Source organism: Zalophus californianus, chromosome 4 (assembly GCF_009762305.2).
Source record: "Zalophus californianus isolate mZalCal1 chromosome 4, mZalCal1.pri.v2, whole genome shotgun sequence".
Classification (NCBI taxonomy): domain Eukaryota; kingdom Metazoa; phylum Chordata; class Mammalia; order Carnivora; family Otariidae; genus Zalophus; species Zalophus californianus.
The window spans coordinates 191,499,660-191,516,006 of NC_045598.1; the positions used below are offsets into that span (position 1 = coordinate 191,499,660).

At 44.7% G+C, this 16,347-nt stretch overlaps 2 protein-coding genes across 7 annotated transcripts in view; both read right to left on the minus strand.

Annotated features, from left to right (window-relative positions):
* The window catches only part of LOC113938308 (zinc finger protein 16-like), a 37,211-nt gene extending 31,514 nt beyond the window's left edge, over positions 1-5,697 (minus strand). Inside the window, exon 1 of one of the 2 annotated variants that reach the window (XM_035727158.1) lies at positions 5,591-5,697. The gene's annotated coding sequence lies outside the window, so the exon portion shown is untranslated. The remainder of the gene's footprint in view (positions 1-5,590) is intronic. The other variant, XM_027623703.1, reaches the window with a different exon arrangement.
* LOC113938257 (zinc finger protein 252) lies at positions 4,659-15,539 on the minus strand. 5 transcript variants are annotated; one of them, XM_027623614.2, is made up of 6 exons: positions 15,357-15,513; positions 13,310-13,384; positions 12,829-12,955; positions 12,036-12,149; positions 6,841-8,793; positions 4,659-5,697 (listed from the first exon to the last, which is right to left on the minus strand). In XM_027623614.2, the coding sequence occupies exons 2-6, from the start codon at positions 13,346-13,348 to the stop codon at positions 5,675-5,677; spliced, it is 2,256 nt and encodes a 751-aa protein (XP_027479415.2). In that variant the 5' UTR covers positions 13,349-13,384; positions 15,357-15,513; the 3' UTR covers positions 4,659-5,674. The 5 variants fall into 5 exon arrangements, with proteins under 5 accessions (XP_027479415.2, XP_027479402.2, XP_027479381.2 ...); XM_027623601.2 differs by having other exon boundaries at positions 6,748-8,793; XM_027623580.2 differs by lacking the exon at positions 4,659-5,697 and having other exon boundaries at positions 6,155-8,793.
* Between the last annotated feature and the right edge of the window lie 808 nt (positions 15,540-16,347).

Sequence of the window (16,347 nt, forward strand, 5' to 3'; positions counted from 1 at the left end):
ATCATCATCACATTGTATACCTTAAATATATACTATTTTTGTTAATTTACCCCAATAAACATGAAAGAAAAAAAGATCAGAGAAACTGCCCTGAAAATGCAGGGAGGGTTTTTGGGTGCAGTACAGACCTTACTATTGGGGAATTGGGCAGCATCATAGATGTTTTAATGTGGCAGGGAAGCACCATCCCCAGAAAAAGGGTTTCTCAGCACAGCTGGGGGCTTCTTAAGGCCTCTTTAGTTCTAGGTTTCTGGAAAAACGGGACTGTGAATAATACAGAGAGCTCTCTCGATCTCATTCCTCTCATTCTGCAGTTAGAACGACAACCCTGAAGCCCAGGCAGGTGAAAAGAGGAAGTGGACTCAGGAGGAGCAAACGGAATAGCATGAGCATCTGAAAGTGTGAGAATGGGAACTCCACGAGGCTGGGTCTTGGGGCTACTGTAGTCAAGTTCTCTCTAGTTTGACTCATAATGGATGCCCATAATGAGGACCAGCCAGCCTGCTGTGTTGGTGAGGAAGTCAGGGCAGGTGGGCTCTGAGCAGCGTGCACTTCCTCCCGCTGCTCTCTCCTCTTTCAGCTGCTGGGACCCAGATGAGTTGTCAGTCCTTGGAGTCTGGTGCTGTGGCCTGAAACCTGATCCCTAACCTCTTCCCAAGGGCATGGGGTGGGTGTAAGGGTTGAGAAATGAGTGACTTGAGATGTTTCCATGGTTAGCCAGTGTCTGAAACATGCAATGACCACTGTTCTACCTGGAATGTTTGGGATACAGAAGCAGATAAAGACCAGTCCCCACCCTCAAGCAGGCCCCATAGCTTTGAGGGGAAAACAATTGTTCCCATATAGGCACCCCAGCCTACAGGGCTTGGGGACCCAGGCCCTGCAGTTACTTGCCAAATTCTTCTGAGATAAGAGCTTCTAGATATTTTTCTTTGGCCACAGGATGGAAAGGATACCCCACTTCTGTTCCACAACAAGTACTTTATTCCGTTTTTCTTCAGAGCATTCATCAGCAACAGATAATTTCTCGGCTTATCATCTTTCTCTCTGTGCTGGAGTGTATGCTCCATGAGGGCAGGGATTTTGTTTTATTCACGTCTCTATCCCTAGCATCTAGAACCATACCCAGAATAGGTACTTACCTAATACATTCGTTGATTAAATGAATCCATGTATCAACTACACACTAGATCTCTTTTAAGAAAGGAAGAGTGCTATTTGGGAAAACATTACATCACAACATTATACGGGTTATTACACATAAATCTCTCCACAATAAGAGTTCTACTATGCCCACTTTTATGAGGAAAAACAAGCCAGTGAGATGAAACCAAGATTGTAACTCAAGCTATCCCTCTCCAAAGGCAATGTGCTCTTTCTGTTCTTGCTACCCTGACCAGAGTGGCCCTGCTGTGTGCCCACTGTGTTCTGGGCAGCGCATTGGTCATTCTGCATACTTGGTTCTACCTAATCCCCAAATAACCCCACATGGATTGGTATTTCTTTTCCCATTTGGCATGCATAATAGCAAACTCACTCATAGAGGTTAGTTTGACCAGAGTAATCTAGGCTACAGGTGGGGAGCTGGGCTCACCTCCAGGCCTCTTTAGTCCAAAGATTCCTATTATAACACCCTGGGAACTCACATGGAGATTCTGCCAAGTGTAGTATGTCCACTTTGTGTATACATTCTCAATCTGGGTAAATCCACGGGGTGGGTTCTGGGTCCCAGTGATCTTACTGTGACATGATCCTGAGTTAAAAATCCATTTGCCACTTGACTCCATAGGCTCCTACTCTGACTGGTAAACAACAGCAGTATCTTGAACCAGCGTCAATTCAGAGTCAGAGCCCAGTAACTCCTGCCCTAGGCTGATCAGCCTCAGACTACCAGGAACTAGCCTGTACTCCAATCAGGGTCATGGACCCATTACCACGAGAGTGACAACCATGAGATCTGTGGGGTGTCCCACTAAACAAAAGAAAGCAGAGTTATTACAAGACTTCCGGGAAGGGTGGATTTTAGGTGAAATCCATATGGAGCAGTGCTTGGATGGGTGGGCAGCAAAGCTGGGCTGTGAGTAGTGGATCAACCTGAGGTCTGGACTGAGAAGTGGACCCAGGTTCCTATTTCCTTGGAAACTGCAAAATTTAGATGTGGAATGTGGTGTCCAAAACTCCTTATGTTTCTAGTTGTAAATCAAGGCTGCTTCTCTGTATCAAAGTGACATATCCGCCAGGGAAGAGTGGGTATTTCATTCTTGATAATTTATAACACATTCCTGTCAGTCTGTGATACTGGAGAACAAAGTTTCTCAGTTAGAAAGCAGAGGTAAAATGTCATGACATTTTACAGCTGCACATCTTTTTTGGGAAAGTACTGTCTCCTATTAACTTTGAAGCTGGTTTTATCCCTGTCTGTGATTCCAGCCCAGTGAATAGTTTAATAGATTTTTTTCCTTTCCCAGTCCAAGCCAAGTTTTACTTTCTTATCTCTATAGGTGTGGGTATTTCCTTTCTTTCAACGTGGTTACCCCATAATTGGCCACATTCCCTTTGGGGAAGGAAATAAGATATAGTATAAAATTGGGGGAGAGCATCACCATCTTTCCTCAAGGAAATCTGGCCTTTTCTCCTTTCATGAGATTCAGGTCTTTTCACCAAATTTAACGTTTTTTTCACTTACACTGATAGAGACTTCAGTAGGCTATCTATTTCAGTCTCAGAGACACCATCACCGTTATCCAGGGTAACTCTGCTGATTACTGCTCTGGCCCTGGGCCTGTTAAGGTGACACACTTCCAGGTCTTTGAAAGGGTTATGAGTATTGTCTGGTATTCAACCAACCCCAGTGAGTTATTGAACCCATCTGCATGACAGCCCTCCCAATGCCATTCCTAGCCTATAGAAAGTAGCCACTGGAGCATCTCCCACGGAGGTTGGTGCACCCTTGCCAATGCATTTCTCAAGCCTGGGTGACCCTCCTCGGGTGGGGGAAAGTAGGCTGGGGCAGGTGAACAGGGCATCGGTCAGCACTGCCAGTCACTACAGAATGAATCTCTCTTCCATAAAGCTTCCTTCCATCTACTGAAGAAACGGAAACGTCTTTCTCTTCTCAACTGTAACTAGTTTACTTGGTTTAGAAGCTAGGGGTGCTAAGTGGATGACTGCTCTGTGCTAATCAGTAAGTGTAGCACAGAGAGGGTCTGCACCATTAGGGGAGAGTCTGGCTCCCAACTAGTATTAATGTCATCTCCAAGCTAAGGAAGAAATTGGGTAACAGAGAAACTTATGACTGGAACCGAGGAGAACATTAACAACTATGGAAATAAAATTGAATACAATTTGGATGAAGTACTTAATTGAAAACTAAAACAATGAAAAACTCATCACAGGAATTAGAAGGATGTTTTAGCCACATAAGCTGAAATAGAGGATTAGGATAAAGGTTGGGATTCTTAGTTAAGTAAAAACACCTTCCCTGTATGTAAAGATGGAATTAAAAAGGAAAAAACCCAAATATTTTTTCCTAATTTGGCATTCTAAGATTGCATGTGGTCTTGAGGAAGACACTGCCATGGCTTCCTAGTCCTTCTGTCTCCTAAAAGAACGCCAGAGATCCTTGGAGCAAAAACAGTTAATTTCCTTTCCTTCCTTCTTAAAGGTCCCTTCTCTAGCAGAAGTTGTAACTGGATAAAAAGCTCCAACGCCCTGAGAAGCCAGGTGAGCCAGGTAAGGAGCTTCTCACACAACTCCAGGAAACAAGTTTCTAGTCACCTCAGGAAAAGACAGACATTCCCTCTCTTTTATGTGGAACATACTGTTGGGCAATGATTAGTGAAGTCATAAGCCAGAGACTCCTACCTTTGGACTGTTTTCTCATTTTCCTTCATTGGTAAAACACCTAAAAGACCCATGTACCAAACCACATTTAAGAAAAGTGTACCAAGGGCATCTGGGTGGCCCAGTTGGTTAAGCGACTGCCTTCAGCTCAGGTCATGATCCTGGAGTCCCGGGATCGAGTACCGCATCGGGCTCCCTGCTCGACAGGGAGTCTGCTTCTCCCTCTGACCCTCCCCCCTCTCATGTGCTCTCTCTCTCTCAAATAAATGAGTAAAATCTTTATTTTTGCGAGAGAGAGAATGAGAGATAGAGAGCACGAGAGGGAAGAGGGTCAGAGGGAGAAGCAGGCTCCTCGCTGAGCAGGGAGCCCGATGCGGGACTCGATCCCGGGACTCCAGGATCATGACCTGAGCCGAAGGCAGTTGCTTAACCAACTGAACCACCCAGGCGCCTGTAAAATCTTTAAAAAAAAAAAAAAAAGAAAAGAAAGAAAAGTGTACCATTTCCGATTTGGAATCAGTCAGATGGTCCAGCCTAGGGGATGCAAGCTCCCTGCCAGCACTGCCTTCATTCTTGGGGTGCTGGGGTGCAGCAGGACTCAGGAGGTACCAAGAACCTGGGCAGTAGAGCCACACAGAGCCAGCACTGCCACTGAGCAGCTTCTCTGTGTCTCAGTCCCACTGTGAAACAGGGTAAGTAAAAGTACCTACTTCACTGAAATGCCGTGAAGGTTAAATGAGAAAACCCAGGCAAAGCCTTTATCACAATGCCTGGTATATGCTAAGGTAAAAAAAGTGAAGGTTTATTGACTTAATCAGAATTTTTGTTCAGCATATAACCATTATTATCACAGTAAATTCACTCCAGTTTTTATTTTATTATTTTAAGTCAAAGCTATTTGTGGTGAAATGTGCTTAGCAGGATTATCATGAAGAGGCAGATTTTCCAATCAGCTTTTCAGCATTCTAAGATAAGCCAAGACCACTACCACTACTATATGGACAACAGCCTGGAAAATAAGACCTGAAGTGTAGGTCAAGTCAACATAAGGAGAAAAAATCAGTCAAATTCTAAGAAAGTCCCTTTGATAAACAGGAAAACTGGAATAATTTTATTAATGAAAAGGGCACTATAAAGGAATAAAATGGCCAATTATTAAGTAATTCATTACTCTTACCTTTTCTTCTTTCTTACCCTGATTCATATATACAAAGCATCACTCCATTATAGTTTATCCCAAATACTAACTGGCCAATCTCTTCTGAAATGATTGTACATATCATATCCAGCTTGTTCATCAAAGACCTAAACTACTTTCAGTTGTCAGATTTCAGCATCTAGAACTCTCACAGACTGCTGTTGCTGAATTTCTCATATGTACAACCTATTTCAGCTCATTTTGATGCTAATCTTTCCTCCAAAGAATTAGGAGAAAGTGCTAAAGAAGTTTCTGGAGAATGGTGTTCAGAGAATACTGAAGTGAGCCACTCATGACTGAATCAGGGGTGGAAGCACCACAGACAAGGGTGGCAACTCTGAAAACTGGGTTTGGGAAAAGAGCTCCCAGGATATATTTCATCTCAAACATCATGAACCAAAGGACACCGAGACACTGCTGACCAACATTAGTCCAGGGGACAAAAGGCACCTTTAAAGCACGAAGACAAGAGTGCATGGGTTGACAAACAACCCACACGATTATCCACTAAAAGCTGCTCAATGGCCCTGCCTCACCAGGAGTCCTCACCTGGAGTCCTGTCCTCTGGCAGCAGAAGGACCTGCCACTCCTCACCAGTCTGTTCAGTGCCAGCTGCCCAGTGAAAGAGAACAGCTATGACTGCTCCCCTTCTCTCCCTGAAAAACACGGGGAATACACCAATCTTGGTTTTGAGAGCAAAACCTGTAAGTCATATCCCACGCCACAGTGTGTCGATTTTATGCTTATTTTCCTCCCAATTCACAGCGGTTTGACTTTCCAAATTACCTTGTAGAAAAACTCATTTTACATGTGTCATCTGACTTAGCAGGATCTCAAGTCTGAATCTACACACACACCTCACCTCATTCCTTAACAAATTTTGCTCCTGTTTGGATTATCTGATGCTGAAAAGGGAGAACAGTTTTGAAGTTAAAGGGGCCACATCCCTCACAATAAACCCTTTTGAAGAGGCCCAAACAAACCAACAAGGAAATTTCAACCTGGCTCTTTTTGGCTTTAAAGTGCAAGGGTTCCAGTTACTTTCCCTGAACCTGAAATAGATGATGATGAGGAAGGAAAAGCAAATGGCCGCATGAAATACCTCACTGCACCTTAAGGTCTGGGGCTATGAAAACACAATCTTAAGTGTAATTAAATTGTGTTCATTTCAAGTACTTAAGTACAGGGCCACCCTCTGAATCAGGAAAGGCATGTGACCTTGGAATTTTTACCACATAATTTGGCAGCCTGCCCTCAGTTAACAGTGCACTGGGAGATTATTAAATCACTAGAGATGAATCTCCAAAATGAAAGCTGTAAAAGCGACGGCTTTCCCATCAGTATACTGCTCCTGATGTAAAACGGTGAAGACTTTATCGAATAAAGCAGTTATTCTCCACTGTGAACTTTATGGTGCTGAATGAATGCTGCCTGTGCACTAAAGAGGGACCCACATTTAATACACTTATAGGCTTGCTCTCCAGTGTGAATTTTCTCATGACTGGTAAGAGTTATTCTCTGACTAAAAGTTTTCCCACATTCATTACACACGTAAGGTCGCTCTCCACTGTGAACTCTCTGATGTCGAATAAGGTGAGAGCTTTGTCTGAAGGACTTTCCACATTCAGTGCATTTGTAAGGTTTCTCTCCTGTGTGAATTCTCTTGTGTTGGATAAGGGATAAACGTGCACTGAAGGCTTTCTCACATTCATTGCATATGTAGGGTTTCTCTCCAGTGTGAATCCTCTGATGCTGAATAAATTGTGAATGCTGACTGAAGGCCTTGCCACACTCCTCACATTCATAAGGCTTCTCCCCCGTATGAATTCTGTGATGCTGGACGAGAGAGGAGCGGACGTTGAAGGCCTTCCCACAGTCACTGCACTCGTAGGGATTCTCTCCAGTGTGAATCCTTCGATGGCGGACAAGGTGTGCGCTCTGGCTGAAGGCTTTCCCACAGTCACCACACTCATAGGGTTTCTCTCCATTGTGTGTTCTCTCATGCTTAATTAGGGTGGATATCTGCCCAAAGGTTTTCCCACACTTGTTACACTCATAGGGTTTCTCTCCAGTGTGGCTCCTCTGATGCTGAATGAGGTGTGAGCCCTGGCTAAAGGCCTTCCCACATTTGTGACACTCATAGGGCTTCTCACCATTATGGACTCTCTGATGTTGAACAAGGGAAGAGAGCACACTGAAGGCTTTATCACACTCATTACATTCATAGGGCTTCTCACCACTGTGTGTCCTTTGATGATGAATAAGATTAAAACTCTGGCTGAAGGCTTTTCCAACCTCATTACACTCATAGGGTTTCTCTCCAGTGTGAATTCGCTGATGCTGAATCAGATGTCCCTTTTGGCTGAAGGTTTTCCCACACTCACTGCATCCATAAGGTTTTTCTCCGGTGTGAATTCTCTGATGCTGGATGAGGGACAGGCGAGCACTGAATGATTTTCCACACTCATTGCAAATGTAAGGCTTCTCTCCAGTATGAATTCTCTTGTGCTGAATGACTTGGGAGTGCTGACTGAAGGATTTTCCACATTCATTACACCTATAAGGTTTCTCTCCAGTGTGAATTCTCTGATGAACAGTAAGCGTTCGGTTCAGGCTAAAGGATTTCCCACATTCATTGCATTCATAGGGTTTTTCTCCTGTGTGAGTTCTCTGATGTTGAATGAGAGATAATCCTGCACTGAAGGCTTTGCCGCACTCAGTACAGTTATAAGGTTTCTCTCCAGAATGAGTTCTCTCATGCTGAAAGAGGTGTGAGTGTCTACTGAAAGCCTTCCCACATTCCTTACACTTGTATGGTTTCTCTCCAATATGAATTCTCTGATGATGAATCAGGTTAGAGCTATTACTAAAGGCTTTCCCACACTGATTACACTCATGACATTTCTGTCCCATATGAATTTTAAGATGTTGACTGTAAGATGAACGTGCACTGAAAGCTTTCCCACATTCACTGCATTCATAAGGTCTTTCTCCAGTGTAAGTGTTATGGAGCTGAATGAAATAGGAATGAGCCCTGAAAGATTTGCCACACTCAGCACAAGTGTGGGGCTTCTCTCCACAGTGAACCCTCCGATGTTGGCTGAGGACAGAGCAGTGGCGGGAAATTTTTCCACATCTACTACACTCACAGGGCTTCTCTCCAGCGTGACTTCTCTGATGCTGAGAAAGTGCTGTACTCAGGCTGAAAGGTATTCCACACTCAGTACACTCAAAGGATTTCTCTGGATTGTTAACCCTCTGATTCTCACTAAGAACTGAACTCTGCCTGGGCACTTTCACAAACACATCTGTCTGACAGGCTATTTCTCCTAGATGGAAACACTGGAGATTAATGAGGTCCTGACTTTGTTGAAAGTCATCCATACATGGCACATTCTGGTGGAGACTCTCCCCTCTAGATGCTCTATGAAATCCAAAAGAGTTTGGGTCTGCAGTGCAGTTTACCTCCACAGAACTGGATTTCTGGCCTTCCCCTCCAATAGGGGTTTTCCTACATGTCAATGTAACTGGCCTGGAATTGTTCTTCTGGGAGAAGGATTTCTTAAGTCTTTCCTCCGCAGATTTTCTCCAGCAATTCTTTAACTTTCCCTCAGTTTTACTTATCTCTTGAAAATCAGGTTCTTTGGAAATATTCCTTACATGTTCTTCTGATTTTGCTCTCTGGGATCCCACTGCTTTGGAAATTTCCTGTTTTGGAGTCAATCCCTTCTTTCCCGTCTGAGACTCAAAACCTGAAAGAATGAAGAAAAATTAGTTACTCGTATTTTACTGTGGGAGAAAGAATTAGAGAATAAATAGGAACATTTATATGAAACAACTATCTCCTGAATTTTCAGAATGTAAAACCAAAAAACAACCTCACTAGGATGAGAAGAGGAAAGAGGGGAAGAGAAGCTATCAGAGCAAGGAAGGCTGGTGTGGGAAGGACATAAGTAAGGAGAGAAGCCCAAGGTATAGGCTTATATCTGGGCTAACTAGGCACGGTCAGGGCAGGAACACTGAGGCATGACTTGAGGGAAAAAGAGCTCTCAGAAAGGTGACGAGGGTGATGATGAAGACTGCTGATCATGTCACTGCTCATACTTTGTAAACAAGGTTATCTTCTTCTAGCTTACTTATAATAGGTATTCAAATATTTGTTTAAAAACGAATGAGGGACGCTTGGGTGGCTCAGTCGGTTAAATGTCTGACTCTTGATTTCGACTCAGGTCATGATCTTGGGATTATGAGATCAAGCCCTGCATTGAGCTCTATGCTCAGCAGGGAGTCTGTCTCTGCCTCTGCCCCAACTCCCTGAAATAAATGAATAAATCTTAAAAAAAAATAAATGAATGGTAAATGACTTATAATGAATAAAGGGTATACAGATTAATGGATACTGGAACAAATGATTTGATCTGGACAACTTGGCTTCACAGAAGTAAATCAGGGTGAATAGAGAATAGATACAAAGAAGCAACCTACTCATCCAAATAGCAGGTGCAGCACAAGACAGAAAAGCTAAATGTGTGCAATAATCCACACCACACATTCCCAATGAATAAAAATACCTGAATATTGGTAAAAACTGTGATACAGATGAATTCTGAAATCCAATGAAAGGAAATTTACCAAAAACAAAACGAAACAAAACCCCAAACAAAACCACTGAGTCATGTGGACACAAGGACTATTGGAAGGACAACCAGGTCAGAACAGTGAGAGGGGAGCCCTGTTGTGAGACGCCATAGAAGCACAATGGAACCTCTTTTTTGTAAACTGCTTACTATTAGAGCTGTAACAGGCTGTTATTTTCAGACTGTTTAGCCAGACAAGGAAACAGCTGAAAATGTTTAGATGAGATCTAAAATTGGGCTAAGTCATTTTAACAGACTTCAGTGACCTACTCACAGTACTTCAAAGGGATTTACTTTACTATTTTTTACTATTTTTGACAAAGGCACAAAGGCAATACAAGTGGAGAAAGGATTTTTTTTCAACAAATGGTGCTGGAACAACTGGACATCCACTTGTAAAAATTTTAACGCGGTTCCATAACTCATACCAGACACAAAAATTAACTCAATATGATCACAGACCAAGTACCTAAAATTTCTAAGTTACAAAATTTTCCTCTGTAAGAAGAAAATCTTTTGGATTAAGCAAAGTTTTCTTAGATATGACACCAAAAGCACAATCCATAAAAGAACAAACTGATGAACTGGACTTCATCAAAATTTAATAAAACTTCTACTCTTCAAAAGACACTGGTAAGAAAATAAAATGACAAGGCACAGTGAGAGAAAATCTATGCAAAGCATATATGATAAAGGGCCTGTATCTAGAACACTCCTATGTTCAGAAAACAACTCTTTAAAACTTAAGAGAACAAAAACTGAGTTAAAAAATAAGCAAAGATATGAACAGACACTTCACCACTGAAAATATACAGAAGGAAAACAACATGCTCAAAATGTTTAACTATTAAAGAAATTAAAAGTAAAAGTAAAACCACAATGAGACACCACTACACATTTATCAGAACAGCTAAAGTGAAAAAGACTGAGCACACCAAGTGTTGATGAGGATGTGGAGAAAACGGAACTCTCACCCACTGCTGGTGGGAATGTCAAATTGTGCAACCAGTTTGGAAAACATTCTGGCAGTTTCCTAAAAGTTAAATATACACCTACCATGTAATCCGGTCATGCTATTACTAGGTATTTATCCAAGAGAAAAGGAATGCATGGTCATACAAGGATCCACACACAAGTGTTCATAGCAGCTTTATTTGTATTAAACCCAAACTGGAAACAACCCAAATGTCTGTCAACAGAATTGAAAAACAAATTGTGGCAAATCCATACAAACAGAATACTAACCAAAATGAAAAAACGAGTTGATAAAGTAGATGAATATCAAAAGAATTATGTGCAGTCAAAAGACATCAGACAAAAAAAAAGGGTACATGCTCTATGATTCCATTAATATAAAATTCTAGAAAATGTAATTCGTATCGACAGCAGGTAGATCAGTAACTGCTTCATGGTAGAAATGGGAAGGGGTAAGAGGGAGGAATTACAAAGAGACAGCAGAAAACTTTTGGGGGTAATGGATATGTTTGCTATCTTGACTGTAGTGAATAGTTTCACACATACATACATAATGCAGAAATGTTACCAAATTGCATATGTTAAATACGCATGGCATATTATACACTTAATATACCTTAATAAAGCTGTTTCTAAGAGGGGAAAAAGAACACATGGGGTGTGGAGCCGGCATGCCAGAGTCCAACCCAGCTCTGTTCCTGACCGGTTGTGTGATCTCAGGCCAGCAACTGAATCTCTTTGTGCCTCACAGCTTCTTGGGTACCGACTCTGCGAGGATATTAGAGGACTGCATAAGTTCATTGTGTCAGCAAAGTGCTAGGCATGCAATGAGCACAAATGTCCAGGCATCGTTAGCTGCAGTGGCAGCTGAGGACTCTGCTCCACTTACTGTTTCCTATTTACACGCCCATATCCTTTGCTACACAGGAAGAAACCGCAGCTCATGTTTTTTCCCAAGGCCCTGAATCAGCCTGGGAACTCTGAGTGAGCAATAGCAGGAGTGAGTCTGGGCAGAGGGCATGTCTCTGGATGGTCTTCCTAAGCAGCCAAGGCAGAGCTGGCCAGCAAGGCCTGAGAAGGATGGGTGACACAGAAGCAACTGGGAGGCAGCCAGGGCAGGGAGCCAGCTGCCCTAGAGAGATACCTGAGCTCTTTTCTGGGATTGAAAGAGCATTTTATAGGGTAAGGGAAACATGAACTCATTTATGGGTATAGAATAGTGGTGTTAACAGAAAGAAAAGAGAGGTAGAAATGGAGAAGAGGGAGAGCAAAGCTCTGGAGTGATAAGAGATGTGGTCCAGAACTCATAGAGAAGGGCCTGGTAAAGTGGCAGCACCTGCCAGCATGGGCAGGAGAGCACAACAGCATTCCTGGAGACTCACTTTCACTCCTGTGACTCCGGATCCAGCCCTCCTCAATTCTTGATGAGTATGGGGCCCATGGCTCTTCCCCCTTCTCCAGCCTGGAGATGACATCAGGTTTGGAATCTTGAAGTCCTGCTCCAGAGAAAGGAAGCAAGGTTGACAATTCATCCAAGTCCAGGGCAGAATGGCCCCATGGGCAGCACCTGTGTCCCGTTCATGACCTCCCCTGCCACCTGTCTGTAAACCAAGGAGACAGATGCAGGCCTCTTCCCTAGCTGAAGAAAAGTTAAACCCAGCTCTTCTGGGGGCCAAGGATAAGGGACAGAGTTGGTGCCTGAACATCACACTAGAAGACTTATAACAGAGTCTTGGTGTTGACGTCCACAAGGACTAAAGGGAAGCAGCATATTCTGGTGTAAGGCAGGGCTTGAAACCAAATGGATTCAAATCTTAGATCTGCTCCTGACTACCTGTGTGAACTTAAGAAAGTAGTGGTATCTATCAGCCTCAGATTCAACTATAAACCATTTAACCCAACACCAACCTTGAAGATGCATTACAATTAATTTGGGATGTGAATATACTTAGGGTTCAGTGAATGATATTCTTCTTCCATATTTCCTACAAGGAAATTGGGGGAGTCTGTGGTGCTGCCTGTCCTCTCCTCTGTGCAGACCAGGCTTTCCTGGGACCTGGGTCAGAAATGCTTTGTGTTTGGGCCCAGAGGGTGACATGCCTCTGAGCCTTGAGCCTAACTCTAGTCCTGTTCATGAGCAAGGAAACCAGAGCTGAACTTCAGAAAGAGTCTTACCCAGTGAGATCAGGTTTCTGTAGGTCTCCAGCATCACATTACTGTAGAGGCCCCTCTGAGCAGGGCCCAGACAGCCCCACTCCTCCTGGGAGAGGAACACAGCCACGTCCTCAAAGGAGACTAAGACCTGGAACGACAATATCTTGTTGCAACCCCAAGGTCAGGCCCAGGGTGGCTCATGATGGGCAAAACCCTTTTGAATGCATGTACCAGCCTGTTGTCCTCACAAGAGTGGGCTCTTTGAGACCAGCACCATTTTGACTTGTCTCTGCCCAACCCCTGCCCTCTACTATGCCTAGTGCAGGGATTGGGAAGACATTGTGCAGCATATTTCAGGGACTTGAACTCAGGGACAGAGGACGTTGGTGAAGACAGGGAGCCATCTATCCTCTGGGACCAGCCCCTCATAGACAGAACCGTGGAGAGCCTCTAGCCAAGAAAAGGCTAAGTCTACAGAGATATCTCCATGAGGACCACTCACCTGGGGCCCAGCAGGAAGGAGCTGCTTGACAGCCATCATTGGATCTCTTAGCTTGCCCCAAGGAGGTGGGCGAAACTGCAGGGAGAGGGAAGACTGTAATGGAGTGTGACCAGCCTGCTTTTCACAGCAACACTGAGACTTCTGTGCCTGGATTTCAAGAGGTCTATGGCAACAGAGACCAAGTTTTGGGCTGCCAGGAAGCCCTGGGAAGGGCAGATGGACTAAACACCCAGTGGTCTCTGAGACTATATCCCCTTAACCACCATGAGGTTTCCCCAGCAGCCCCTGGTACAAACAGCATCCTAAGGCCACCACATGATGGCCCCAGCAGTGCACCTGGCCGGGGTAGACAATAGGCTGCATCTCAGGTCCACCTTGGAGGTCCTGGAGAATGGGCACACAGCTGAGGACAAGCAATCCAGGCTCCTACTCTAAGATGGTGCACAAACAAGTAGGGACGTTGACAGACAAACTGCCTGTGTCAGGTGATGCTAAGGGACAGGAAGAACAAACAGCATGAGGGCAGCAGCTGGTGGTAGGAGGTATTCTACACAGGCTGTCCAGAGAAGGCAACTATGATAAAGCAACACCAAAGCAGAGGTCTAGATGGAGTAAGGGCAGACGCTGTGTGGATATTAGGGGAGATACATCCTAGGAAGGGGCATGCAAAAGTGCAAAGGTTGTGAAGTGATGGCCCACTTGGTGTGTTCAAGTTAAGGGCAAGGAGGTCAGAGGGTGGAGTAGGGGAGGGCAAGAGAGAGGAGGGTGGGGTGCCTCACAGGCTATAGGACTTGGGCTTTTACTCTGAGTTGGGAAGCATCTGAAAGATCTGGGCAGTGATATGACCTGCCATGTGGCCTCTCCAGCTGCTGCTTTGAGAACAGACTGGGGGTGGGAGTGGGGAGTGTCAGGATTCAACAGGAAAACCAGTTGGAAGGCTCTAGCAATAATCCACTAGAGATGACAGTATCTTGGACCAGGGTGGTGGGAGCAGGTGATAAGTGATCAGATTCTAGATGCACTTCAAAGGTATAGTCAACAGGATTTGCTAAGGAATTAGGTCTGGGATGAGACACCAAGATTTTTGTGCCAAGCTACTGAGATGATGAAACTTCCATTCACTCTGAAGGATAAGACTTACATCTGAAGGGTAAAAATTAAAAGCTGTTTTTGTACATGCTGTATTAAGGATGCCCATTAGATTTACAAGGGGAGAATCAGAGCTTTTGGATATATGGGTCCAAAATTCAAGAGAAAGGCAGAAGCTGGCTGGGTGTATTGGGAACTAGCAGTGTACTTATGACATTCAGAACCACCCATCCGGTTTTACTTTAGGCTGATAACTGACATGAGGGCTATCCCTCCCAGGAAAACCTTCCCAAACAGCCTCTGATACAAAGGCAACTCCCACCTCCACAGCCCCCGACCCCAGGCAAACGAAACGTGGATCACAAGTGGACCTGCATTCTGCCTTTGCTTCCAGACTGACCGGGAGGCATGTACCACTGCTGCTGGAAGCGTGGGCTGAATCCCAATCTTGAACACACCACCTGCTGGTGCAAACGCCTCAGGGAAGTGACTTGAGTCTCTACACGGACTTAAAATGAGACTTATCCTAAGTGACTATTTTGAGAATTTAATGAAGAAAACGTATAAGGTACTTTGTATAGTGTTGGCAAACCACAAACAGGAGACTCTAAGTAAACCTTAATTACTACCATTGAGGCAATGCTTCCTGAGCACCCACCGAATGAATCAAAGTGATCTCCCGCCCGTCCGCTTTCAGCCCCAGCAACCGAGGCCCCTTCCCAGACAGCGTTCACAACTCCATCCTTTCCCCTCCTCTGCGCCCGCTGCGTGCAGGGCACTTTCCTTTCCGAGGAAAACACGATCTGATTCATCCCCTGACCAGGCCCCAACTGCGCCCCCTCGCCTGATACCTTCCCCATCCGCGCTGCCGCCCCGCCTCCGCGGCCTGGGGAGCCCGGACCCCCACCCCGCGAGCTTTGCGCGGGGGGCCTCCGCCGCTCCCCCGCCCGCCTCTCACCCCACGCGCCCGCGCTCCACACTCCACGCCGCCTCCGCGCGCTCTCGGGGCCCCTGCCCGCGCTCCCCGGGGCCGTTCCGACGCCTCCGCGCCCACCACAACAGTTGCGACTCACTCGCCGCGGGCTCGGGCGGAGGTGCAGCTCTCCTGCGCCAGACCGCCGGAGCCCGAGCGCCCGGACAGGAAGTGCCCGCCCTGAACTTCCGCCGCTCCCTCCAGCTCGCCACCCATCAGATGCCCGTTTCTGGCGGCCGCTCTAGCCGCTCAGAAGATTCTGTGCTACTGGCAAGTTCCTGGGTCCTGGTCCTCACTCTGGTGCCTGGTGAGAAATGTTAGAAGTTCTTGAGAGAGTGGTAACTATTATCAGTCGGAAACTCCTAAAGAGAGGAAAAGGGGCAGAGAAGGAATAAATGAAGGTGAAACAAAATACTTTATTTTTCTTACTCCTAATTAAAAGATTATTGTTTTACAAAGTAATAACAGCAATAGTATATTGGGTAATTATAGCACATGGATGAGTAAAATGAATGACAGCAGTGTCATAAGGGATGGGAGGGAGGAACTGGGAATACTTGGCTATAAGTACCTATGCTACCTATGAAGCAGTATAGTGTTACTTGAAAGCGGACTCAGATTAATTGTAAGTATATATTGCAACCATGAAAATATCAAAGAAGTATAAATAATATGCTAAATAGGAGAAAAATTGGAATTAAACAAAATGCTCAGTTAAACCAGAGAAGGCAGAAACAGAGGGAAAGATTTTATTTATTTATTTATTTATTTATTTATTTATTTATTTATTTATTTATTAAGTAGACTTCATGCCCAATGTGGGCTTGAACTCACCACCCTGAGATCAAGAGTCAACATGCTCTCCCGAATGAACCAGCCAGGCACCCTGGGAAATATTTTTTTTTTTAAAGAAACAAATGCAATGAATAAAAAACAGTTACAAACATGGTATATATTAATCCACACTCTTCTCAAG

Coding starts and splice junctions, on each gene's coding strand:
- LOC113938257 (XM_027623580.2), bottom strand. CDS start 13,348: ATGATGGCTGTCAAGCAGCTCCTTCCTGCTGGGCCCCAG. Junction 12,956..13,309: donor TCCTTCCTGCTGGGCCCCAG/GTGAGTGGTCCT, acceptor TTGTCGTTCCAG/GTCTTAGTCTCCTTTGAGGA. Junction 12,150..12,828: donor CAGAAACCTGATCTCACTGG/GTAAGACTCTTT, acceptor TCTCTGGAGCAG/GACTTCAAGATTCCAAACCT.